This window comes from Spermophilus citellus, assembly GCF_964194105.1.
Source record: "Spermophilus citellus genome assembly, chromosome: 8".
NCBI classification, from domain to species: Eukaryota; Metazoa; Chordata; class Mammalia; order Rodentia; family Sciuridae; genus Spermophilus; species Spermophilus citellus.
In genome coordinates this window covers 61,275,679-61,303,358 of record NC_138189.1, presented here as the reverse complement: position 1 = coordinate 61,303,358, position 27,680 = coordinate 61,275,679, and the positions used below count along the sequence as shown (strand labels likewise).

The window sequence follows — 27,680 nt, the reverse complement described above, 5'->3', positions numbered from 1 at the left end:
AATCCATTTTAAGAAAAAAAAATAGGAAACTACAGATAAGCATAATTTAAAAAACACCTATAATCTCTCCAGAGATAATCACCAATTGACCATAAATAACAAACTCTTGCTGTGTAACAAACCACCCCAAAATCTAGTGACATTAAAAAAAAAAAAGGACTTATTATTTTTGTCTGTAGGCTGATTGGGATCAGCGGGTGATTCCTCTACGATGTATACCACAGGGAGTAGACAGTGGTATTCACCTGGGAGCTCAGATCATCCCAGATGGTCTCTCATCCTCAAGACCCACTCTCCATGTCTTCCCAAGAGCCAGAGCTCTTTTGCAACATGGTAGCTGGCTTCCAAGAGGGATTAAAAAGGTAACTGCCATCCTCTTAAAACCTAGGTGTAGATATACACTGAATGTCTTCCACCGCACTTTAGTAGGCAAAGCCAATCATAAGGCCAAACTTCAAGGGAAATAGACTCCCCTAATTTGATAAAAAGAGCAGCTTGTATTCCAGCAGCTTGTATTGAAGACTCACTTGCTGCCAACTTGGGAAACTACCTATGATATAATATGACTGGCTAAACACAAATGAATATAAATTTTTTATAATTCTGGTACTAAATAATTAGGAAAACTGAGTTCAAAAATTGCAAATGCAACATACATTGTTTTATCACATATAAAAATCTAAGTGGATTACCTAACTAAATTAATAATTTGCATTTGTGGTGGGGGGATGAGAGGTAAGCAGAGACATGCCATATTGGAGCATAATGTTAAAATGCTCAAAGAATTGAAGACAAAGGCAGATCCTAGATCACAAATGGTTAAAATTGCCATAAGAAGTGTGCAAACAATGCTTTTGTAATAGTATCAACTCTGAGTGTGACAGGTAATTAAAGCAAATTATTTGTCTAATCTCAGCTTCCTACAGGGAAGAGCAGAAGCAGTGTCAGATGGGTAGAGACCAAGGGCCCTGGCATAATACTTCACCATGCACAACAGAAACAGCAAAGCACACACACCTGCTCCAGTCCGTCTTCCACATAGCTGTCAGTTTTCTTAACACAAAATTTTAAGCTATAGGAAATGGTATGGAGAAACAAGCCAAAAACAAGTGTACATTAGAAAGAGACTTCTATGTCATAAGATAGGGCCCAATCAGAAAACCTATTAAACAACTTTTCAGGTCAATTTTACATATTTAACAGTATGTACAGGTAGCAATGAAGAGATAAGCAATAAGCCTCAAATGAAAAATAACTAACATATTGCAATAACTCTTAGTAAGAAGGCAGGTCTGAACCAGGGACAGAAAAAGAGACCAAGTAAAGAGAGAGAAACAGCATTAAGAAAATCACATAAATGATAAGAGGCTGGTGACCCTTCAGTAAACAGGCAGAAGAGATGAAGATATCACCTTAGTTTCTGACTTGAATAGATAGAACTCTTATTCATTGAGATAGACATACAGGAAGAGCAGGTTTAGGAGTGATCAGAAATTTCCAAGTAGAATGGCAGTTGTAAATAAACAGGTTTGGGAGCTCAGTAAAGAAGTCTAAACATAATATACTTAAAATCAGAAAAGGATACAAATGAAATCATATCCAACTTACTCAGAAGGAGCATCTACAAGAAGCAATACAACCCTAGAGGAACTGAAGAGGGTCCTAAGATTTGGAAAGTCACAAATAACTTTTACATCTCAAAGAACCAAAATCTGAATGCAGAATATTTTGTTCATTATGTGCCAAAATTACTCAGAAAATCATCCTCAAGCAGATTCTCCACTGAAGGGTAGGAAAATACACCCTTATCTCCAAGGAAGAAGTGGTCTTACATGAAAACCATATTCAGCATACTCTGATTTTTAACCAACACAGAAAATGATGTCTACAAAATCAAACTAGATGGGGGAACTTCTACAAAAAAAGATCACCACTTGTGAAACAACCTGAGACGTAAAGATCCAAACAGCCAGTAGCCAGCAGGACTCCATCCATGCTTATTCACTAAGCAACATTGTAATTAGAATTTGATTTGTCAGAGATTGTACTGACCTGCCAACCTGGGCATTCCGGTTGCCTTTCACCGTAATTTAATAGGCATTCAGGTTAATTCCCAGTCTCTGAGAGCTTACTTTACTATGAATCCACCCCAGAGAGAAGTCAATCCTCAAGTGACAGATTCACTTTGGGTACTTTCAAGGCAGAACAAAACTGTGGTAAGGAGCTATTACCCAAAGTACTTTTGGTAGCCAGTTAGAAGGCTGACAGCAGAGGCACTTCAAGCCTCCTCATTGAAATTCAGCAAGTACTTTTACCAAAAGATTAAAAATTAGGATGTGATTGCAAACAAAAATTCAATGATATTTTTATTGAATTATAATCTATTATCACTTCAAAAAGATCCACTTCAGAAAACATCCAATGGATGTTGACTTACCAGTAAAAAAGTAAGTCATCCATGTCTGATTATAACACCAAATACATAATAAATTATATTTACATGCAATGACTAGACTATCACACACACAAGGTAAAAAAATACAGTATTTTTATGTACAATATTAAAGATTTACATTTTCATATACAGTTTTATAAAGTTAAAAATTCTCTGTACAAAATCTTAGGTGTACAGAGTTTTTATATATCCCCATCCTTACAGCTGGATCACAACAGATTTGCTTAAAACTATAATACTACAAACACTGGAGTTCTTTTTACTTCATATTAAAATCTTGGCACCCATATACTAACACATTATTTTTGAAATGTGAATTACAAATTAAATAAAATGTGATCATGCAGACTTTTTAATATAAGAAAATGAGATAAAATGTGCTTCTAAATCAACATTTATCAATTCCATAGTTAACCTAGTTCTGTTTAACTTCCTGTACTGCTTTCATACAGGTACATGCAAAACTAGCAGATTATGGATTTTTTAATAACATTAAAATAATACTATAGTCTGACAATACTTAGGCATTAAGGATTCAACTATCTAACAACTCTAGCTTAACAATTATTTCTGCTTTAGCAGAAACCTCAATTAAAGACATTATATACTAAAATTCACAGAAATGTTAACAATTCCTAAGTTTATAGGATCTGCATCAAATAGTACAATGGTCACTTAAAAAGCAACAGAAAATGTTTGACATTTAAGAATACTGTGTAGTCTCTGTTCTGAGAATGAGAGAAGAAAATCTAAGATAAACCATGAAAAGATTAACCATTGTCCCTGCTAAGGAAGCACTTGCACACTCCCAATCTGTTAAATAAAGACACCTGAAGGCTTTATAAAAAAGCTTAAGCAACACTACTCAACTTTAAAAATCTTCTTGAAAAGTAACAAATTAAAGGTATCAGCACCTTCCTTCCTGCCCCAAATAGCTAAAGACCAACAACAAAAATAAAGTGCCAATGTCTAAAGTATTGTTAATTATTTAAGAGGCACTAACCCATTTGATGGCTTAGGATTTAAATATGAAAATAGGCCAGATCTGATCTGAATAATAAATAGAAGGTAGGTATTCTAGTCCATGTAATTCCTGCCTAGATGGGGGCTGGACCAGAAAACCACCTACTCCCCCATTTATTGCTTTAAAACTGGTAGACATATTTTAAACTCTGACACAGAACAATCAGTTAAGATGGAAAACACAGTGTCTGTGCCACTTTGAAATCGAAAAAGAAGGTGCACTCTTGGTCACTGGGTGGAGAACTGCTGAGACTCTCTTCTCCACAACTCATATCTTCACAAGAGTCCTCACTAAAGGGAAAAAGAGACAAAAAGAGTGGATCGTTACTTAAAATACACAGATGCTTTACAGGAAAAAGAACTAAACTGTAGTCTGTCTATATGCTGTAGTCTATATGAATATCTCTAGTCTTAGGACTTTGTATACAAACATTATTCTTTATAATACAGAGCCGAATTTGACTTGTAAGGATCTCCTATTGTAATCTCATTAGAAAATAATTTTTCTTTAAGAGATTTACACAAATTACTACTTGCCAAACTAATATTCTTATTCCAAATAACAACTCTTGCATTAACCATTTAAAGAATTCTAAGTGTTTTAAATCCAAGAAATGCAAACTAAAGACAACATATGTCCTATTCCATAGTCTATTTAAATGTCCTTCTAGTATCAATAATCATCACTAATCCTCTCCAAGTATCAAAGCAAGAAACCAACAAGCTACAAAAATGAAAATTCCAGTCTTATCTCTGTAGCATAAAACAATCAAGTTTATTAAAAATATTCACTTTACAAAAATGATTAATTCTAAAAAAGAAAATGACATTTGGCAAAACTGAAAAAATATCTGTAGAACTTGGCCCCTTTATTTTCCAGTCACTTACCCGTCAAGTCTCTTCCTCATAGCATCATATTAGAAATTCATTTGAACATTAAATAAGCCTAGAATACTGTTATTTGTTTTAACTGATCTATATTTCAAAGAGCAGGAGACAGAGACAAAAACAACCTTTTTTTTTAAGGGGAGGCTTATAAATTATTATTATTTTAATGAAACTGCTGGTTAATTTTTTTCTTCTGAAGAAATTATGCAATAAGAGTAGGACCTTTTTCTGATGCCTTATGTTGCAGTAATCCACAGCTCTTTTTCAATAAAAATTAGTTATAGTGTGTGGAAGTCTAATTAGCCAAGATACCTGCTTACCTTTCACTTTCATCAAAACAACCCCTCTCTGGGATTGTTGGCAACTCGGGAACACTGTAGTAGCTATTGTGGAGGTTCTGAGCTGTGCGCCTTGAAACAATCCAAACTAACTTCTTAAGATCTGGTTTGCAACATTCAGGAGAAGAATATTCAGCTAAACATTTAGATACTAGCTCCCTCCAATAGAGGAACTCGGTGTCATTAATCTGGGAGGAAAAAATATATATATATTTTAATGAAGAGGTCATAGCACTGGTTCCCAAACCCTGCACTTGGAATTATCAGGTTATCAGTTTAAAAAAAAAAAAAAAGTGATGGCAGGTTCCATCGCCAAATATTATAATTTGATACAGAGTATAACCTGGGTGTCAAGAGATTTTTAAGTCCCCTAGATAATTTAAATGCGATCAAAATTTGGGAACCAATTTTACAGGAAGAGCATTATAATTTACATAGCATTCAATACATAGAAAGGTTTGCCTACTCTAACACACTGACTTAAAAATACTGTCTTTTAATAAATCAACTATCAAATATATTATACTTTTCTTTCCCCCACAAGTATATTCTTTACTAGTCCCATGCAAAAAAAAATTAACATTCCTTTTGTTACATAAACATTGTTATAGAAATCAATGTTGTTTTTATAACAAGACACTGTATAGGTTGCTAATAATATACATTTATATTGTGACACCAGATATAAACTAAAGGAGAAGTTACCAATATGAAAGAAGATCCCCCCCCCAAAAAAAAAGTTCCTTCACCACTGGGTAATGCCCAGTTTATTTCATGGAATCAGTTTTCACTGATGATGCCTCCATATATCACCATTAATAAGTTCAGATGAAAACTGTAAAATTATGATTAAAAAGCCTAGAAGTTACCAACAAAATATTTCACACCACATGCCCTTCCACCACAAGCAGGTTTTTGTATCATCTTGGCCTCCATTTACCACTAGATTCAGTCACATGTTAAGCCTCCTATAATCTGTCTTCAACCAATCCTTTCTCACTACTCTATTAACATCACCTCTAAGACATCAATGACTTCCTTCAATTTTCATTATACTAAACTTGTCATCAAAATTCAATACTCTTGGCCACCTCCTTCTTAAAAACCTCTTTCCAACCTGACCATGCTCTTACTTGTCTGGATGTACCTCTCTATCTTGCTTGGGTCCTAAGGGAAGAAAAGGGCAATATTGAAAACCCTAGAGCTTCAAAGAAGCTCCCTAAGTTTCTTTAGGTTTCAACTATCACTTCTTCATGGAAAATTCCCAAACTAAATCTTTAATCACAATTTATCTTCTGAGTTTTTATTCCAGGCTGCCAAACACATGCATGCCTGGGTATGCAAGCATCAGAAATCATACTTCTTTCATCACAAATTAAGTTCTTCCAAGTTTCTTTGAATTATGCCAATATTCTCTCCATTCTAGGTCCAAATCTTGGTCATTCACAATTCCTTGCCTCATTTCCATGCTTGGCTCTGAAAACTATTGCTTGTGTTTGATTTTCTTATTCCTGCAGTGGCTATCACTCAGTCTACCTGCAAGCCTACCCTAAAATGACTTTCCAAACCCATCTTCTAACAGTCTACTAATTTCTTAAATATAAGCTTTTATTGTGCAAACCTTCACTCTTCAAGAATTTCTTAGCACTCACCAGGCTCCTCTCCTGGTCTGCCATATATCTTGGCTAACAACCCCCAAACATTCCTATATTCACTATTATCTGCATTGAAACATGATAATAAACAACAGAATACACTATCTCATGATTTGTTTCCTCAACTAGACTATTAATTTATAAAAACAAACTGTGCTTATTTTTGCCTTACCCCTCTTTTTGACTGCAAAAACACTGGGATGGCCTGCCTAAGAGGCTTAAAAAGAGAATGCTGATGTTAATTTGGTAATGCTACTAATGAAATGATTCAGCCCTACAGATGAGAAGGAATGCCATCCTATTCTATTAATGCACATATTAAGTCTACGTCCTAGTATACATTTTAAAACAATGTGCATGTGGCAATATATACAGCTTTATTAGCCTCTGACATGATACTACAGAAAGGACACCTGCAAGCAAACACAGTGCTGGACTAACTGATCAACTCCCATCTAGCTTAATATCCAAAGCTGTATTTATACTTGATATACAAGAAAAATATGAATATAAAAATTAAGAACCCCATACTATATTACTTAATATTTAAGATACCACAGGGGGCAAAAATGAAATATCAGGAAAAAAAACCTTGGACATAAGATCTTTACCTTGGAATGCTTTTTAACAAGCAGGAGAATTTCCAGTAATTCAACGGATTTCAAAGTTTCTACTTCCAAATTGAGAAGGCACAAAGCTAATATAGATGGCTATCAAAAGATAAAAAGAGAAAGAAAAAAGAAAAAATTAAATTTATTTTTTAAAATTCAAAATAGAAACTATGAGACGTGTAAGAAATACTTACTTTTGCTTTGGAAAAGACAAGTCGGCAGTTGCAAGCTTTCAGCTGAGCTTCTAGTTTGTCAAGGCTCAGTATTTCTTTCCTATAAAATACAAATGTCAAAGTCTTAAATGATTTTAAGAACTTCCTATTAAAAGTGCAAGTTGATCTGGATGTGGTGCTGCATGCCTGTAATCCCAGAGAACTGGAAGGTTGAAGCAGGAGCATCCCAAGTTCAAGGATAGCTTCAGCAACTTAATGAGGCCCTAAGCAACTTAATAAGTCCCCAAAACTCAGCAGCACTTAACCACTGAGCCACATCCTCAGAATCAAAAACCAAAAAGAGAACAAGTTGAAAACTGGCACCCTAATATTTTACTGTTACAGCAATGCTCAAAGAACAAAACTTTCATTATTAATCCCACTAACCTTTCTGATATATGACAGAGTATAATAGTATGATATAAGTGCAAAAAGTTTAAGGCAGTAGTAGCTTCCAATTCATAGTGCAATTTTTCTGAAATTATTTTTTCCATCCGTTTTATGTCAGAAGCAGTACATTTACACTGACTAATCCGGATTACATCATGAATGGACGGAATATTGCATTCTTCTTCAACTATTCTAGCAGCCAGCAAAAAACAACAGACTCCAATGCAAGATAAATGTTTAGGTTTCACCTGGAAAACAAAAACAAAAGAATTCTTTTAACTGTCACTTTAAGTATAGCAGATACTTAAAAATATATAGTAATCATGCCCCTACTCTTAAAAGAGAACACAATCCAGCTGCTTCTCTTATATATATATATATACACTTGCCTTTACCCACAATTATAATCATTTTTACATTTTAGAACTTCTTAGCATTTGTTTTTAGGCCTGGCATGGTGGCACATGCCTGTAATCCCAGTAACTCAGGAGGCAAAGGCAGGAGGATGGCAAGTTCAATGCCAGCCTCAGCAACTTAGCGAGACCCTGTCTGAAAATAACAAAGGGCTGGGATGTAGCTCAGTGGCAGAGTGCCCTGGGTTCAATCTCCATCCCCAGCACCAGTAAAATCAAAATCCAGTTTAAAAAAGTAAATAAATAAGGTTTTTTTGAACATTTAAAATATTTAAATGCAAGGGGAAGAAACACAATGCAGTGAAAAGTTAGATTTCTAGCACTGAGTAATACTCTGTAATCTTTTAAATTTTGTAAATCTAAAATAAAATCTCCCTCAAAAAAATTGAGCTTTTCAACGTTAAAAAAAAGAGAACCTGCTACTTCTTCAGATATAAAACAATACTTTCTACAACTTTTTATGCAAAAAATCTTTAAGAACTATTCCATACTTCTATATTATTTTACCCAAGAGAAATATTACATCAGTTTGTGCAGCATGTGGGACGTGTATAAAAGATGCAATGGACAGATGGCTGTCCTTTTCTTTCCAGTGCCCTGAAAACTGACCTAGCAGCTGAGAGCAATCCTACTGGCAGGAGAATTACCACATTTTTCTAACAGTTGCTAGTGATTGTTAATGACTGTGGCTCACTTTCAAAAGACTCACAGGGAAGGGTGTCTACTTCATTTGTTGTGTTTTGGAATTAAAAGCATCTAGGCTCTAATAGAACTGTGATGAAAATGAAAATTTCTTTTGAGAACTGTATACATATTTATATTGAGTACTGAAAAAAGCCTTCTTTTTGTCACATTTTCCAAGAAAAAGTATTTAAGAGGTACAGCAAAATCTAGTATAAAATACAATATACACTTAAAGTCTCTTGATCTGGCATTGGCACTAACAATCACAATTCTTATTATAAATGTATATGTATAATAGACTTCTGTTACGTTCACTTAATAAATATTTACTGAACCCTTTGTGCTAGGCTCTGGACATAGAAAAGGTATTAATAGGATGTAATTACAGAAATGATTAAATACCTTCATAAGAGCCAAGAATCTGTCCAAAATATTGACAGCTAGAACAAACGTTTCAGTGCAAGATCCAAAAAAGTTAGTTAAACTCCTTAAATCTTCTACTTTGGCATTTCTCAATCTTGAACACAGAGTATTATCATTCTACAATAAAAAAAACAAGAGCCAAAGTTAATTATATTCTTAAAACTATATAAATGATGCACAGATTCAAAGAATAAGGTATCCTTTCCCTTTAACTTTCAACAACACTGAGGGAAAGAGTGGTTAATAAAGCTTCATCAGATGTAAGATGTAAAACACTAATTTAAAAAAACACATCATAAAAGAACTTCAGCAATTCAACATAACCTGAACTTTTGCCACACTCCTGAGGGCAACAGCAAATACAGTATAATTCAGTTCCCTTAGAATAAATGTTTCCTTGCTTGTTTTTGTTTTTCTAAAATCAGCTAAGATTCTATAAATATTTCACAGGCAGAGGGTAGGAAATGAACTGCAATTCTCTAAGAGTCTCACACTCAGAAGAAGCAGGCTGGGGAAACTAACATCTGAACTTCTCTATACTTGGTATTACTTCCTTTCTTGCTAAGAAACAAAAACACGATCCTGTACAGTATTAAGGTTTTTCTTAGTACTCCAGGAAGACCAATTTTGGTCTTTTGCTGGCCTAAGTCTTCATTCAATTGGAGGCGGGATCACCTTCTCCAATCCCCATTAGCTACTTGAGCAAGTCCTCCTTCCTGCAAACTTACCTCTGGGGTAGCCTCGATCAAGCTCAGCCCTTTCTCTCGAGGTTGGAATCTCTGCTCTTGTTCCAGATAGAAACTCAACAATCCAAGGAGCTGAACTCCTTCACGATCTGCCAAGTATTCTGCCCCCAAATCCTTCATCTGTAGCAAAGACACCACATAAGGTTAAATATGTAACTTGGGGGTACGGGGACCGTGAAGTAAGGCAGAAAAAAAATGATGGCAATACCTCCAACGAGGGGCGCCCCAGCACACCCCTGCAAGGAAATGGTGGTGAGGGGACCAATCTGCCAGAACCTCCCTGACCGCCAAGGAGGTGTGGCAGGGGAAGGGCTTGTGGTCACGTCCGCTGGCCAGCGCTGGGCCAAACCAGCCAGCCCCAGCTGAGGCGCTTCACAAACAGGAAACTGTCTGCGGGTTGGCAGCGTCCCTAGGGTCTGCCTATCTACCCCACCTAAAGCTGTGCATAGAGGATTTCTGTCCAGGGGACTGCACAGGGACTGTAGGGACCAAACAGGGAGCCAGGGAAGCTCCAGGGTTCTGGAGGTGGGGTATTGCACAATAGGAAGGAGGGGAGAAAAAGTCTCGCGACTGAACAAAGAACCGGAGGGAGGAGACTCTCGAGCCCCGCCCCGCCTGGGGATCCCAGCACCAAAGACCCCCTTCGTTAAAGCCCAGCCTCCAAGATTTCCCTATCCGCTTCCGCAGCGCCAATTACTTAAGTACCCCAAGTGCCGGACACCCCAATCCGAGAGGGGGCGTGGCCCGCTGGGCTGGGGTCGAGATACAGAGCTTCAGTCTGCCCACACCGGAACATCACCAGGGAATCCACTCACGCTTGGGTTCCGCAACTGTGAGGAGCTCTGGGGCTGTCAATCCTGGAAGCACCACCCAAGCAAGCCCCCGTGACAAAAGGAGGTGGGGATGCCGAAGCAGAGAGCTGCTTTTAGCCTTGTTGCCCCCTTCATCCACCCCACCAACATTGACTGCTGCAACTCCCAGGGACTGGAGCAAAGGGCAGGACCCGGGCTGTTGGGGGGGGGGGGATGAGGGGTGGGCAGCAACCAGAAGTCTCTAATCACCCTCCCCCATCCCCACTGCAATCTCCACGAGGAACAAAGAAACCCAGAGCAATCCCAGGAGGCCCACTCACCGTGCCAAAGGTGCGCCTCCACGGCCCCCGGCGTTGCACTTCAGAGTGTACCGGGTGCGGTGGGGGCGCCGGACCCGTCTCCGAGGTCTGGGACCTGCCGCCTCAGCGGTGCCCCGGGGCCGACATCCCAGCCTTCCCTCCTGCCACGGCCGCCTCGGCCTTACAGCCCTGTCTTCATCCTGCTCCCTCCAGCGCCCACCCAGCTCTGGGCACAACGCTGACCCCTCACTGCCGGTGCCTCTACCTGCACCGCCTTAGCCTCAGCGAGGCCCCAGCAAAGCCCTTGTTTTTGTTTTGAGTTTTCGACGCCCCCAAGGGGGCGGGGCACGTGACTCTCCGCGGAGGAATCCTTCACTTCCTCCACAGACTTTGAAAAAGAGTCCCGCCTCTAAGCCACAGTGTCCAGTGTCTCTCTGGGCCTCCACAGCTCTCCTAGGTTGTACCTAGCCAGCCCCCGCCCAGTTACAAAGGCCGTGGGTGGAGTCTGGGCATCCGTCTCATTTCACAATTGAAAGGAGGAAAGGGCAGTGAGCTGGTTGAGAGGCGGAAGGAGATCATTTCTGTCGCATCACACCTTTTAAAGGTCCCCGATTTGTTTTGTTTCCCCTGTTTTGAAAAGTCCGCCCAAAGTAGCCGGGTCTCTGATTGGATACGGGTGGGGTGAGCAGAATGCGGAGGACCTGATTCACTTTTGAATCTGGATTGGCTAACTGATTAGTTTTTGCGCCCTCTGATTGGCTCTCGCTGTATCCTGCACCTCTATCTTCCTCCCGGCCTTAGCAACTCTGAGGTATGGGTGCGCATGCTCAGATTAGGTGTCTTTGATGGCATTCAGTTACCTGCCTCGAGGTCTGTGTCTTTTCTCCGGGGCACCTCCACCTGTCCAGGGAGATACACCATGCTAGACAGTCTTTGTGACAACCACTTCTGCCAGGGGGAAGTCTTGTGGTTTTTTTTTTTCTTTTTTTTAACGTTTCTTATTTTGTCCAGAGCTATTTTGCAATAACCAATCAAGTTACTGTAACATTTTTAGGGTCTTTAAAATGCCATCATGTTTTGGTATTTATTTAAAATTTTTCTGACCCAGGAGGGGGAAAAAAAACGGAGATAGATGAACAAGATGGACAAAAAAATGGAAAGCTGTTGAAGCTCGTCGATACAGATTGCATTCTTATTCTTTCTACCTTCTGTACCTTGAAGTTTTTCTATAATTAAAAAAAAAGAAAGTTCAAAGGAAGTTTTTTTCAATAAAAACTGCACATGATGAGGGCACCTAAACATCTAATCACTATAATAGCATTCCTCTAGAGATTGTGGTTGTGCTGTTGTTTTAATGAAGGCTTCTAGAGCTGCTTGGTCCTCAGTAGCCTATAAAGTACCATTTATTGTCCATTATAATTAGTATAGTTATTAAGGTGGACACCTCTCCCGAGGCGTGGCAAAAAGCAAACCAACTAGGTGCCTTAGGCTGGAGAAACTTTTACACGGAATATGTTCAGGAGATGTAAGAGACAACCCTGGAACATTTATAGTTCCTTTCTGCCTCCTCGGTCTCCTGCCAAACTTGAAAACCCATAAATAGCACATTCATGAGTTCTAATCTAAATAATCAACCCCTGAAAAACAGTTTCTCCTTTCTGCTCCTCTGTATGTTTTCTGTGAATTATTATGTTACTTGTGAAAAATGGGAAGGCACATAACATAGTTTTAACATCAGCTTTCTTCTTTCCAAAGCAGCTAAGGAAATAGGTCCCTTTTTATATTAACTGCAACTAAAACACTGGAGGAAGGGAGCCCAAAGAACTATCCTTTTATTTGTGGAGGTGTACCCTTGTTGGAATTTTTAGAAAATGATGTAAAACTAGCACACTACTACATAATTTTATTCAATGCTTCTCTAATTATTTAAACCTTATTTAAATTCTTATTTGACATAGTTTTTTTTTGCCAGAAATCCATGATAATAAACTTAAACAGAGACATGAACTAATTTGGAGAATAGATCCAAGATTAGACTATCGATTACAGCTCCCATACAGAGAACACAGAGGCTCAGGAAACAGTCCAGAGACAGAAGCAGCTGTACAAAAACATATACCGTGGGAGAAGAGAGAGAGTTTGTGGCCAAAATGCGAAGGACATTGAGGACTTTCTATTTTTTTTAAGTAAGAAGACAAAGGTAGACAAGGAACACAAGATATAAACTGAATGATATGAAATAGGAAATGTAAAATTATGTGATAGACAATTTTTAAAATAACAATTATAAGAAGGAAGGGATCTAGAAATTTCTAGATCCTTTGTTTAGACCATTAAATGGTATAAGTTATGCAAAATATATATTATATTTTATAAATGGTATTTTATGTACCTTTTTTTCCAGGCGGCCTCTTGAATGATGTGAACAGTTCTCTAAGAGTAAAACAAGAAGTTTGTAAATGGTTTTGAATTTCCTGCTCTTTGTATAGTTGGCTTAGCTCAGCACAAGAAAAAGATGATCAAGTTGTCCAACACGGAGCCCTTTATCCTATTAGTCCACTTTTCTCTTTAAAAGTGAAGGAAAACATCATTTTTAAAAAATCGTCCATGAGTTGCATCATCTTTTTTTTCCATCCTTCAACACACCTCCTATTATTTAACAATGTTAATAATCTGGAGGGAGGGGGAAATTGTATAGGTTTTCTCTAATGATTTTGTTGTTGTTGTTGTTGTTTATATATATTTTTAACTTAGTACATTGAATCGTTTTTTACAAATTAATATCTCTAATGAGGAGGAAAATTGGGACAGCCTTTCTCCAGACTTTTTTTGTCCTTATCACCTTAGCTTACTTAGTGTTTTAGGCTGCCAGTACTACTTATTAAAAAGACATTCCTCTACTCTAATCAGACTTTACATATTAGCTATTTTTTATCCTTTTCTGAGCAGTTATTAAGAGTGGCTTTCCTGCAGTGTGCAGCAAAATTCCCACAACTTCCTGCAGTGTGCGTCTTTACAAAAATCAGGAAATCAGAAATCTGGCTGCCCCCAAGAAGGATTTTGAAGGAATTTATTTTAAGATACTTGGTCTGATACAGAACAGTGATAGGGATATGGTAGGTTTGGGTGATACTTTGCCCCCAGTAACCCCATGAAGACTTGACACAGAGCCGATTGTCCTCAATGACATCTGAAACTGAAACTAGAAGGTGGGGACAAAACAGGAAATAAGCATGGGGCACCCACAGAGAAACAATACCTGCATTCAGCAAATTTGACTTGTGAGGTGTGTCCTTCAAACCAACTCACTCTTAACAATCTGCCTTGAAAAGAAAATAGGGCATGCCCAAGGGGCTGCTGCACCCTTCCCTAAATGATTTATATTCAGACATCTCTGAACTGTGCAAGGAATCAAAATTCCCACAACTTCCTAGATAACATCTTCCTCTTCAGAAATGATGGTCTATGACAGCAAAACCTAGCTTTTAATGCAACAGACATATAATGAATACACAGTAAGTGCTAGGCATGATACTAGGCCTCAGGGATTCAAAAAATAAATAATGAAACAAGGTCCCTAAATGTACCCTTGTTTATATATACAGTAGGGCAAAAGTGTTCATGGTTGGATCAGAATGACTTTTAAGTTTGAGCTTCCTACTAGAGATAGCACCTTGAATAATTTGCATTGTTCTGAACCTCAGCCTTCTAAGGGAAGGGGGAAAATGGGTAATTATGTCTACTTCATTTGTAACAATTAAGTACAAACCTATGTGAAAGCTTTTTGCTTGTTACCCATCTAAGCTGTTAGGATTTTTCACAACTCTGTGACTTCTGGAAGGGGAGAAAAGAAAGGATTAGCCCTAACTTCAGCAAAGAAATCTGGTGGAAAGCAACCCTAAAAGGAAAGAATCTCAGGATCAGGGTTTGTAAAGCTGACATGAGGTTACCCCACCCCCTCTCCACTTTCCTCACTATTTCTGGCTCCCTGTCTAGGCTGTTTTGGGGCTACAAACCAGTTTCTATGACAGAAATTTCCTACTTAGATTTACCCTGCTAGCAAAACCCGCAAGAGACAGGAATGCCTGTGCCAAGGAGAGGAATGGGGAAGGTATTACCCAACCCAGAATGCCCTTTAAAAGTGATTCTGATTTTTCAACCAATAGCCCATGGTTTAATTTGATCCTGGAAAAATGAGACAATTTATACATTAGACAATCAATCCCTTGCCTCAAGTAATCAACTAAATAAATCAGCAAGGCTTCTCATATAGTCTCTTTCCTGACTTTCTGAACATCAATAAATTCTTCTCAAATCTGAAATCCAAAAGCCCAACATTTTACCACTTAGGTATCTTGTTAATGATAGAAGCACATGGTATCTTTCTGGGAAATTGTATATATGTCTACAGAAATGTTGGTGATAATCACAACACAGTCAAAGTGTGCAGTCTCAGAATTGTGGGAATTATCCATACTGTAGAAACCATCTGAATGACCACACCAAGAGGACCAGTTTTTCTTGCCAGCCAGTTTAGCCTCTCCCAGTTCTACCAGCTTGAAGTGAGGTAGCCTTGTGTAAACTCTCTGAAATCCCAGAGCTCTATGCTCATTTGACTCTGTGGCCCCTGCATCGCTTTATTATCCAGAGCTCTTTCTTTTAGACTGAAAGTCAATTGAAAAAATGAAGTAGCTTTGAGGATGTGGAAAGGCCGTAAAGTACAACAGAGTACAGATATTCCTGAAATCAGAGCTGTTTATCTCAAAATATTGGTTCTCTCCTAAAGTGTATGTATGTTTTTCTTTTTTCTCTTGTTTTTCTTTTTTTCTTACAACCTGGCACAAATTTAATTAAACTGTGTGACAATGGCTACAATCTTTTGTTTTGAAGAGACAGGTTCTCACTATGTTGCTCATGTTAGTCCTGAATTCCCGGGCTCAAGTGATCCTCCTGCCTCAGCCTCCTTCAACACACTGGAATTACAGGCAGGCCAACTGCACCTGCTTCCAAAGTAAATATAAGTGCCCAGACTACATTCTGGGACATTGTATGTTATTTACAAAGTACTTTCTTCTTCTACAACTTGTCCCAAGAATCATAACATAAATCAGATTTATTCTGTCTTTTCTTGACATCACACTACTGTGTAAAGTTGTCACTTTCAGCAAAGACATCACTTAGATGATATATACAACAGACATCTCCTATTTCCCAGAAGAAGTTTTACATCCATGAAAGTAAGGATCTCTTATTTTGATCTCAAATGAAAAGGCAGTTGACATTCACAGTGATATGAATAAGGAGTATAAGCTTAAAATTTGCTTTTGTTAACATTTTAAAGTGGTTTCAAAATGAAGGTTCTTTTCAACTTCTAAAAAGAAATATTGCTTTATAGCAAAAATTCACAAGTCTGTTTAACTCTATATATTATGTTTTTAACCACATTCTAAAGAAGAAATTGTAGCTACATACAGGAGCAAAACCAGATTTGGGGCAGGGAAAGGGGAGATGAAACTTGACAATTTGAAGGGGTTCTCTCTAGGAAAAAGAGGAGAATTTACAAATACAAAATTAGATATGAAAGCGAATATTTACAATGAGACAAATCAAGACATTATACAGTTTTAAAAGTATAAAAGCTACAACATTCTGTTGTAGCTCTCTATTGCTGTGCAAAGAATCACAACCTAACTTAGGAGCTTTAAACAACAATAATTCTATCATTATGTCCCATTGTTCTGGGTGTTGGCTGAGCTTAGCCAGGCAGTCCTGGCTCAGGGTCTCCAGCGGCAGGGACCGCAGTCATTTTGTGACTCACTTGCTTATTATCTGGAGTTCATGCTGACTGTGTACTGGGGCCTCAGCTGAGGTTAGTGACGAGAACACTTTCGTACATGGCCTCACCATGTAGTCTTTTCACTTCCTCATGGCATGGTGATGGGGCTTGAAGAAAACCAGGTGAACGTCATTGTCTCCTTTTATAAACTAGTGTCTGTATTAGTTTCCCAATCTTCTATAACAAATTGACCACAAATTTAGTGGCTTAAAGCATCACACATTTACTCTAATAGTTCTAAAAGCCAGATGTTCAAAATGGGCCTCGCTGGGTTAAAATCAAGATTCGGGCAGAGCTGCATTTCTTCTGCAGACTCAAAGTGAGAATGCATTTCCTTGCTTTTTCCAGTGTCTGGAGGCCACTTGTACTCCTGGGCTCACAGCCCTCTCCATCTTCAAAGCCAGCATCACAGCTGTTTCCTTTCACTTATGAGGACCTCGGGGTTACACTGAGCCCATCCAGATAATGCAGAATAATCTGTCTTGGAATCAGTCAATTGATAGTCTTAAGTCTCCCTTGCCACCTAAAATAATGTGTTCACAGGTTGTGGAGTAGGATGTGGATAGTTGGGGGATGTTTTTATTTTGCCTACTACAGTGTCTCTTCATCCACAAAGTCTGCTCAAGGATGGGAGATATTGTGGTGTCCCCCTCTGAAAAATAAAATCTGACACATTCACCAACATCAAAAAGCTGGGAAATGTCATATTTTTATTAATAAATGTTCTGACATGTGACTGTAAAACTTTTTGCCAATGTTTTGCTGCATACTCTCTATTCACCTCTTTATGCATATATCACATTTTAGGGTTGATGTCTGATTTGGGAAAACCTGTGTAAGTTTTTATATATGAGCTACAAAAATTCAGGGCATCAGTAAAAAATGACTATACTCACTTGTTTAGCCTTATCACGTTTTTCCTTATTGCAGAAGCATATTTTGAGTTTTGTGTCATCTTTGACTATCAGCATTTTGTATCAAATCATCAAGAAATTTCTATTTTTAATATGATCTTATGATTTCTTCATTAAATTAGAGTACTAAACAATCCAGGAGTCTATCCAACATTTCTAAAGTTCTGTCCTTTTAAGGAAGTACTGCTTTCAGAGGGATCTGAAAAAACTTTTTTCTACAATTTGTTTCTTGTCATTTGAGCACATTCTACTGGTTTCATCATGCATTTTTATGACTTTTCTTTCATACACCACTAGTTTATTTAAATTTTCTCTTAGTTATTTGACAAAAATATTTATGAATGACAAAAGAGAGTACATTTTATTTTACTAACATTTTGCAGTACTGAGGATTGAATCTAGGGCACCCTACCACTCAGCCACATCCCCAGCCCCTTTTTGTTTACTGAGATAGGGTCTTGTTAAGTTACCCAGGCTGGTCTCTTTTCCTGCCTCAGCCTTCCTTTTTTTTTTGTGGGTAGCAGGGATTGAACTCGGGGGCACTCAACCACTGAGCCACATCCCCAGCCCTATTTTTTTGTGTCTTATTTAGAGACAGGGTCTCACTGAGCTGCTTAGTATCTCGCTTTTGCTGAATCTGACTTTAACTCACAATCCTCCTGCCTCAGCCTCCCAGGCTGTGCACTACTGCGCCTGACATGTGCCTCAGCCTTCTGAGTCACTGGGATTACAGGCATTTGGCACCCAGCGGCACCTTTCTTTTTTTATCCAAATTAGGAGTCAGTCATTTCCCAATTGTTTTATTAAAACATCCCAAATTGTGTTTCTAATTCTCAGTTAAAATGGCATGTCCCAAATTCAATTTTCCCTTAGACAGATTCCAAAAATGCTGGTGTACACTCAAATACCTCCAAACACAAGTGAGAACCATTAGAGTAAAATTTGACATGGAGAGAGATAGTAGCCTTAACTGACTGCAGATAAAAAAACATTTACTTTTTTAAAAACTCACAAAAGAAAGAAAAAGTGAATTCTATTAGGGTTCTCTGAGAATTAGAACCAATAGCACATATTCAAATATCGATATATAGAAAGAGATTTATTATGAGGAATTGGCTCATGCAATTCTGGAGATTAAGAGGTCCTTCGGTCTGCTGTCGGCAAGCCAGAGGCCCAAGAAACAACTTTAATTTGAATTAAAATATCCCACAAAGATCCATGTGTTAAAAAGCTTCATCTCTAGCCTGTGGCACTACTGGAAGATGGTGGAACCTTTAAGAGGTGGAGCTCAGTAGGAGGAAGTTATGTCAGTGGATGTGTGCCCTTAAAGGGGATATTGAGACCCCAGTCTCTTCCTCTTCTGTTTTCATATGAAATCATGAGGCAAATTGGCTTCCTCAAACCCATGCTCCTGTCATGATGTACTGTGCATCTCTGGCCCAAAGCAATAGGAACAATCAGTCATGCAGACTAAAAACCTCCAAAACTGTGCCAAAATAAACCTCCCCTCTTTTAAAGCTGATTATCTCTGGTGTTTTATTATAGCAACAGAAAGCTATTGTATAGTTACAGTCCAAGTCTAAAGGCCCCAAAACCAGAAGTGTCAATGTCCATGGAATGAGAAGATGGATGTTATAGCTCAAGCAAAGAATGACTTTTCTCTTCCTCCCCGGTTTTGTTCTATTCAGGCCTTCGGTGAATTGAATGATGTCTCACTACATTGGAGAGGACATACCTTCTTTACTCAGTCTATTGATTCAAATTCTAATTTATTCTGGAAATACCCTCACAGACACATCTATAAATAATGTTTTAACCAGATATCTGGGCATCTCTTAGCTTAGTCAAGTTGACACAAAGTTAACCATCACATAAACCCTCTACCAGGGCCCCTCCTGAGAACTTGGAGAGAGCTTGTATAAGTAAAGGCCCCTAATGTTAAATTTCATTAGCTTCCTATTAAACCCATATGTAGTAATCAATAATTAAGTGTCAAACATTGTGCTAGGTGATTTACATGTATTGACTAATTTTAATGCCCATAACACTCCAAGGGGTAAATACTATAGCACAGATGCAGAGACCCAGAGACCCACATTTAGAGGTGGAATTAATGCTCATACCCAGACAATCGAACTCTAGCACCCACACTGTTAACCACTATTTTACATAGTGATTCCAGCATCAGGGGGAAGGAAAATAAAACTGATCTGGACATAAACTTGATACGTTTGGCTATATCAAGTCACTCAAAAAGCTTGTATCAGTAGTTTAGGTTAACCTGTGTCAAGGTAGCTTGGATTGGATGTTTGATTAGAAAATTTAATCAACCAACTATTTACCTACATACTTGTATGTGGTTTTCCTTTATCCTCCCTCACTTCAATATGTAATGAATACAATTTTGAGAAATTTCAGATTAATTTCTACCAAACTAATCTGAAAAGAAACTGTCCCCAGAGATCAGGCCTACAAGAATCAACTGCCCTTGGCCTAGAGTTTTGGCTTAATTTATTTCTAACAAAGGAAGGCTAATTGTTTCAGCACAGACCCACCACTCAACTGGTCAAATGGGTCATATTTTGCACATGTTTAGGTATTCTCATTGGTCCTGATAAGGACTATTTTGCAGACATTTGGGCTGTTTGCTATCTTGTGACATAGAAGCATTTTCAAATTCTTTATAACAGAAGGTTATAATCAGCAAATAATCTGATTTCCCTGCATTTCTGCTTCTCCTATAATATCCTCATTCAAAGTAGAAGTCAAGGCCCTCTGATAACTCACTGCTGAAAAGACAAAATTTGAGTTTTACAGCCTGCACTGCATCCCAGGAGGGTAGATATGGCGAAGGTGGCACAAATAGAGTATATACAGGCCAGAAGTCACCAATTTATTGTGCTTATTATGTAATGTTCATAAGTTTTTATGATAGACAATAATGTATTATCTCAAGAGCTTCTATTTAAATATAACAGATGTGTATTGGCATGAAGGTCAGTACACTTTTTACAATATTCAGGTTTCTATAGCCATGTGTCTTACAAATGCAGCCCCCACTATGTTTAATTTTTTTTCCTTCTTTTGTTCAGTTTAATTAAACATTAAGTGGGCAGCTACCCTACTCCAGGGACAATGGTGGAAACGGGGTACACAGGGACTGTGCTTAGACTCTGCCTTTAGAGAGATCAGAGCCTAGGGGCTACAAATTGAACAAATAACAATGCCACTTGGGATCTGTGCAAAGATAGGAGTATTTACAGAGTGTAGCAGCAAAAGAGGAAGATGATAATTTAATCTCTAGAAGGAGAGGGAGATTAGATAAATCTTTAGAAAGGAGATTGTTGGCTGCTTCAAAAAAAATGTTTCTACTGTGTGATTTGATCTTCTCCCTTCAATTCAGAATGTTATGTTCATGTTTAGAAGTGAGAAGCTTCCTCCCTAAGAACAGACTAACAGCATCTGAGCTACCCAAGAGTATGTGTTACTACAACTTCTACCTTGGGAAGTTCTTTCTTAACATTGGTGCTTCCCAGGTTATTTGTGAAATCCATGGTCCTAAATAAAGTTACTTCAAGTTATATTTTGTGACCTATTTAGGATAAGTCAATGCATTTTTAGAGAAATGACAGTATGTTGACTTATATTGTGATTTCTCTAAAAATGCATTATTTTTGTTTTAACTATGAAAGTAATACAAGCACATTATGGAAAATGTGGGTGGTTGGAGGAAGTCTTCTGGTCTCTTTTCTGATAAATTTTTCAAAAATTATATTTTGAAAATACATACAAGACAGCATACAGGATGTACACACAATTAAAGGACTACTGATAAAACAAGTAATTGTGTATCCACCAGCCAAGATAATAAATAGAATATAATCTGGAATCTCTAGTGCCATACTTGGATCACATTCCCCATTGTCTCTCCTAAGAGTAGCCTTAGTATCAACCATTCCCTTTCTTCTTAAAATAAATTATTGCTTAGATCCATAACAATTACTTGTCTAATTTTTTAACTTTATGTAAGTGGACTCACACTAACCATACTGTTTTTTTAAAAAATATATATATATATATATATTTTCTGAGCTTCATCTGTTTCCCCATAGCCATGGCAATTTTTATAGGCATATAATTCCAATATATAAAAATACTCTTCTTTGTTTATCCATTCTACTGTGAATAGGCTTTGGGAATCTTTCTAGTTTATTGCCATTTCAAAAAAAAAAAATGTTGCAATTCATGGTTGTTGTTTTTCCATTTCTTTTTGTACACATCCAAGAGATTTTCTCTGTAGTAAATGCCTAGACCTGGAATTTCTGGGTCTCCAGTTGTGTGTATCTTCAACTTGACTGAATAGCAACAATTGGTTTCCAGAGCAAGTGAATTAGTTTCCACTCTCATCAGCACTCTGTGAGTATCTGCTGTACCACATCCTTACCACCAGGGTTTTTTGTTTGTTTGTTTGTTTGTTTTTGGTACTGAGGATTGAACCCAGGAGTGCTTCACCACTGAGCTGTATCCCATTCTTTTTATTCTGTATTCAAGTCAAGGTCTTGCTGAGTTGCTGAAGCTGGCCTGGAGCTTGCAGTCTTCATGTCTCAGCTTCCGTAGTTACAAGATTACAGGTGTGCACCACAGCACCCAGACACACATTACCTATTTTTATAATACTTAAAAACAAGGGCCAGAATGGCTTATGCTTCTATATCTTTCTCCTTGAATAAAGTTAAGCACAGAGCAGATTCTCAATAAGAATCTTCTGGCTGCTTGATTTTGGGGAAAATGTTCTATAAAGTCAAAGATAACTGTACTTAAACATAAAATAATTATTTACATACATACCTAGGCTAAAGCTTTGCTTTTATTTTTAAATTAATAAACATGTACATAAACATATGTTCAAACACGTACATATAAACAGAAACACATGAATGTGTAATGTTTATTAACACAAAAAGTGGGAGAAAGCTGGGCGCGGTGGCACCACTGGGCGCGGTAATCCCAGTGACTTGGGAGGCTGAAGCAGGAGGTTCGCGAGTTCAAAACCAGCCTCAGTGGAAGAGAGGCACTTAGCAACTCGGTAAGATCCTGTCTCTAAATAAAAGACAAAGTAGGGCTGGGGATGTGGCTCAGTGGTCGAATGCCCCTGAGTTCAATCCCTGGTATCCCCCAGCCAAAAAAATAGGTGGGAGCTTAGTAAATAGCACTTTTTTAGTTAAAAGGTATTCTGAAACTTTTTTACCCCCAGAGACATGTACATTGTGTGTGTGCAGCTGTGCATGTGTGAACAAATATGTGTACCTCCTTAAATATTTGGTTCTGTTAACAAAATCAGTTTTCAGATACAGTGATTTAAACACAGTAATCCACTTCACGGGCTCATTTGGAACCACTGACTAAAGGTTCTGATTGATCAATTTGTGTAGAAATCAAGTTAAACATACATAGTTTAAAATGAGCTTAAATACACACCCAGCTAAGCAGGAATAGAGCTTCAGTGTATTACTTGAAACTTTAAATCCATTTTCTATCTATAACAGATGGTTATCCTCCTACTACCCACCAATTTAAAACCAGCTTTGTTTTAAAATATAAAACTTTTATTCATCTGTCGATACAATTTCAAGGCAAACTTTTGAGACTTTCAAAGCTAAAAAAAAATACTATATTCAATTTCAATAACCAGCAAAAGATAAAATTTTAAATTATAGTTCTAAAAATCTGAACATTATACCTTACTAGTAAAATACATAATTTTTTACTAAAATAAAAATTGTTACTGAATACAATGCATTAAAATAATATAAGTACATATTTTATCTTGTAATTTTGAGGGACCCCAGTTAAAAAACATAACGGAATAAGTAGCTGAGAAATAATTATATATCAGTTACCTTCTTCATTTCATTCAGCAAAAATAAAAGTGGTTGGACTCTATGCATGCCCAAATAATCTGAATAATTGTGAAACCCCATTTTGTTTTGGACTGTACAGCCTTTAGCTTTACAATAAATATACATATGCCTGACCATGGCTGTCTGATAATTAAAAGATACTGAAGCCTTACTTTCCATACTGACCCTGACACCTATTGGCCAAGTGGCCTCTCAAAATCTTCATTCCCACATTTGTAAAAATAGAATAACTCCTGACTACTCATGAGACTGAGAAGATAAAGTGGAAGAATGTCTGTAAATGCAATTCTAAACCATAAAATGCTAAACAGACATAAATTATTATCTTGTGTTTAAATTTCAACTTTATGTTATTGCATGTATGAAACCTGAATATCTTTTACTCTAATGACTTTTGCATAAATTTAGAAAGTGTTTAGACACACAGCATAGTGCATTTGCTCTCAGAGGTACACAAAATTCTAGTGACAGATATATAGGCTCGAATTTTGGAATTATAGTTCTTATTCCAGTTGTCAAAAATAAAACCATGCCTTATGTTCTTATATTCTAATATGCATGTATTTTTCCCTTCTTTCTGTGTTTTCCTGTGTCTACCATTGAGTGCTTTGCTGTTTTGTTTAAACACTCAATTTTGTTAAATTTCAATTAAGTTGTAAAATATGCATTCATTTATTATTAATTCTAATGTGCAATTTTATTGTTTCTTTAGCATTATCTTGGCCATAGTTACCAGTAATTATTTGTGATAAATATTTTTATTATATTTTTTTCAATGCTGAAGATTGACAATAAAGCTTTCTTTCAAACACAAAAAAATAAATAAATTTCAACTTTATTGTTTAATATAACTTATATGGAAAGCTTCTTAACTTTTTAAAGCCTATTTTCTAACCTAAAAATGGTAGCTTTGTGAAGATTAAATAAGACAATACACAGAGAAAGCTTAAGCATAGTGTAAATGGTATTAAGCATTTGGTAAAGGCAACAAGATTTTCTTAATGTTATTCATTACCTTTATCAAGAGAGAAATTGCTATGAGTTGTCCTTTTCAATAATTATAATCAATTCTACCAAACTATCCACATGATCAATGACCTGTGCTTGTGAGAGACCCAGATTGAATAGCATACGAGCTACAGCAAAGGAACAAAACTTTTCTCCATATAGAGCTAACTGGCCAACATGAAAATGAACCTTGTCCTTATTAGGTAACTGGGTGAACCAATCTGGACACAAATTATATAAACAAATTTCACATATCAAGAATACTGTTGCCAAGTCCAAGGATTGGCATCAGTATAATTTGATGAACAATGCACTCATAAAATGTTTGGATAAGAATTAACATTGCTTGTTTATTTCTTACAAGGACACTGTAGTGATGACCTATTTCCTTCTCTTTGCTTTTGTTTTTATATTGCCCTGTCCTTGAAAATCTGTGCTCTGTACTTCCTTATCATCCATTTCTACCACCAAATGGCTTCGGCCATCACTACCCAGCTGTCCTTTTTCCATATTGCTCAAGAGGTGGACAAAGTAGGTCACCATGAAGAAAAAGCCATGTGCTTCCTCTCACAGGCTTAATTCACTTTTCCCTACAGCCCTTGAGGTCAAATGTCTCCAAGCTGTTTATGACCCAAATTCAGATCTGCCATGTGCCAGGGAAACTAGACAGCTGTGTATAGGACAACTCTGCTTTAAATGATGCTAACTCTTTGTGATTTTATTAAAGAAATAAAAGATGACATTCAATGGAAAAGTATAAAATTTTTATTGTAATATATGACATATATAGAACAATAGTAATGTAATGTAAGTAGTTATTGCTTTTTTTCTCCATTTCCAAGATCACTCTGTGTTCTCAGAAGCCACTGATTCATGGTAACTTCTGATCTTATCCCAACCAGTTGCACAAGTACTAAGAATCAAACACCTGTTTATTTGTTAATACAATTGAGGGAACTCAATCACTGGGTTTTAATGACTCTAAAATATACACATATATTCTGTTTCAGACCAAAAAATGTATTTCCTTTCATATACAGGTTTGTTATGATAATCAGTTTAATCTTTGAAAAACCCATGTGATTAATATACTTTGCCTCACTGTTGATGATTTATTGTTCTTGTTCTTGGGAAACAATGTGAACTCTAATAATTTTAAGTTTTAGGGGTTGTAGGTGATGTCAATAAATGACTTAGCATTCCTCTGGGATGCAAGACAATCAATTAAATGCATCTATGTCACATCATATCCTAATATAAGAAGATGATATTAGCATACACTCTATGAATTAATTATAGACTCTAACCACTTTGATATTCCCTGAGTGTTTTGTTCACTGCCCAAAGATACCGTGATGGGGATTTTCTAGGCACAGGACCAGTGTTCAAAATGATGCAGGTAGTACTCTTGGTTATGTATCAGCTGTCACTCTAACACTTCTGGGAGGGTTTTCTGACACTTCGCAGGAACACTGATTAAGAGAAAACATTCATTTCAGCTCAATGAATGCTTTTTGAGCGATTACTGTGTGGCAGGTTCCAAGGGCTTTGGGGGTAAAAAAAAAAAAAAGACATGGACCTTCATAGTCTAGTCTAAAAGCAAGCATATAAATAGGTCACTTAAATAAAACATAGTAAGTGCTATGCTAGAGTTATGCACAGAGCCATGGGAGTTTGGAGGAGGAGCTAGAATCTTCTTTCCTGAATTTCAGACTCACAATGCAGCAGCCTCTGGGTATCATTAACTTCTCAACATATTCACGACAACATTCAGAAACCTGTCATATCTAAACAACTGTAGCAGATGTTTTCTTTAGACTCTAGTTTGTTCTGCCATGTGTGAGAACAGTCCTCAAAGGATAACTAACTGGGTGGACACATAACCCAGCTCTGCCCTCATAAAAGTAGGATAACTCAGAGGTAGGATAATTCTGTTATATGTTCTATACTTATCCTATTGAAATTCTGCCCATTGGGAATCGGGATGGTAAAAATGAGTCAGGCAAAGCCCCTAGAAATTCCTGTCTTTACAGGATTGTAAAGCATAAGCAATACCATATCCCTGATGGAATTTGGAGATTAACTCCACTTTTCCTGTTTGGCTATACAGAAGTCAGATGGATCTTGGATATTAATAGTATATTATTGTAAACTTAAACCAATGACTCCAATTGCAGCTGCTGTTTAGATAGAATCTCATTTCTGAAACATAGCAAGAGCCCCTAGCACCTAGCTTGCTACTATTTATCTTTAAATGCTTCTTTTTCCACTACAGTTTGCAAGGACCACCAGAAAGAGTTTGTTATTACCTAATGTAGCCTCAAGACTATGGCATCTCTCCTGCTTTCTACCTTATAATATGGTCTGCAGAGATTATGAGAACCTTGATAGTCTACATAAAACTCACTGGTGTCCATTGCATTTGGTAATATTATTTTCATTGCAGTTGATCAGGACCTGGACAAGAAGTAGCAAGTATTTCTAGATCACTTATTAATACATATGAGAAGCAGTAAATAGGAGCTAAACCCGACAAAAATTCAAAGACCCATTACCTAGCTGAAATTCCTGAGAGTCACATGATATGGGGCATCTCAAGATCTCTCTTCTATACCTTACAGAATCTACCACTAAAGAAGAGACACTAGGCTGGGTTTGTGGCTCAGTGGTAGAGAGCTTGCCTGACATGTGTGAGGCACTGGATTCAATCCTCAGCACCATATAGATAAAAAAGTGGACACAATACCTTTATCTATTTATTTATCTATAACTAAAAATATTTTTAAAGAAGATGAAGAAGAAGAGGCACTAGATGAGCCTTTTAGGAGTATCTGTGTGTGTTGCTTAAATCCAGGGCCTTACACATGCTAATCATGGGACTTAACCTGATTCATGGGTAGTTGCTAATAGTTTATCTGGATGTTCAAGGACTTGGTAAAAACAGTTCTGGAATACTGATAAGAAGAGACCTAGGGAAGAAGTATGTAAATGGTTTTCTCTAAATGGGCCAACAGTGTGAAAACACTTGTATTTCATGTGAATACCCTAGTAA

The 27,680-nt window shown here is 37.3% G+C and overlaps 2 protein-coding genes across 5 annotated transcripts in view; both read right to left on the bottom strand.

Moving 5' to 3' along the window:
- Positions 1–2,328: 2,328 nt before the first annotated feature.
- On the bottom strand, positions 2,329–11,274 carry CCNG2 (cyclin G2). The gene is made up of 8 exons (XM_081303787.1): positions 10,971–11,274; positions 9,821–9,958; positions 9,072–9,209; positions 7,570–7,820; positions 7,165–7,243; positions 6,971–7,069; positions 4,687–4,892; positions 2,329–3,769 (listed from the first exon to the last, which is right to left on the bottom strand). Exons 2-8 carry the CDS (start codon positions 9,956–9,958, stop codon positions 3,646–3,648), a joined length of 1,035 nt encoding a protein of 344 aa, XP_081159913.1. The 5' UTR covers positions 10,971–11,274; the 3' UTR covers positions 2,329–3,645.
- A 384-nt stretch (positions 11,275–11,658) lies between these two features.
- Positions 11,659–27,680, bottom strand: part of SEPTIN11 (septin 11) — a 182,661-nt gene continuing 166,639 nt past the window's right edge. For 3 of the 4 annotated variants that reach the window (XM_081303774.1, XM_081303773.1, XM_081303770.1), the window contains 2 exons: positions 13,342–13,382; positions 12,971–13,050 (listed from right to left, as the gene is read on the bottom strand). In XM_081303774.1, the coding sequence (XP_081159900.1) occupies positions 12,986–13,050; positions 13,342–13,382 (106 nt within the window). In that variant the 3' untranslated portion in view covers positions 12,971–12,985. Of the gene's footprint in view, positions 11,850–12,970; positions 13,051–13,341; positions 13,383–27,680 lie in introns of those variants that run through there. The other variant, XM_081303775.1, reaches the window with a different exon arrangement.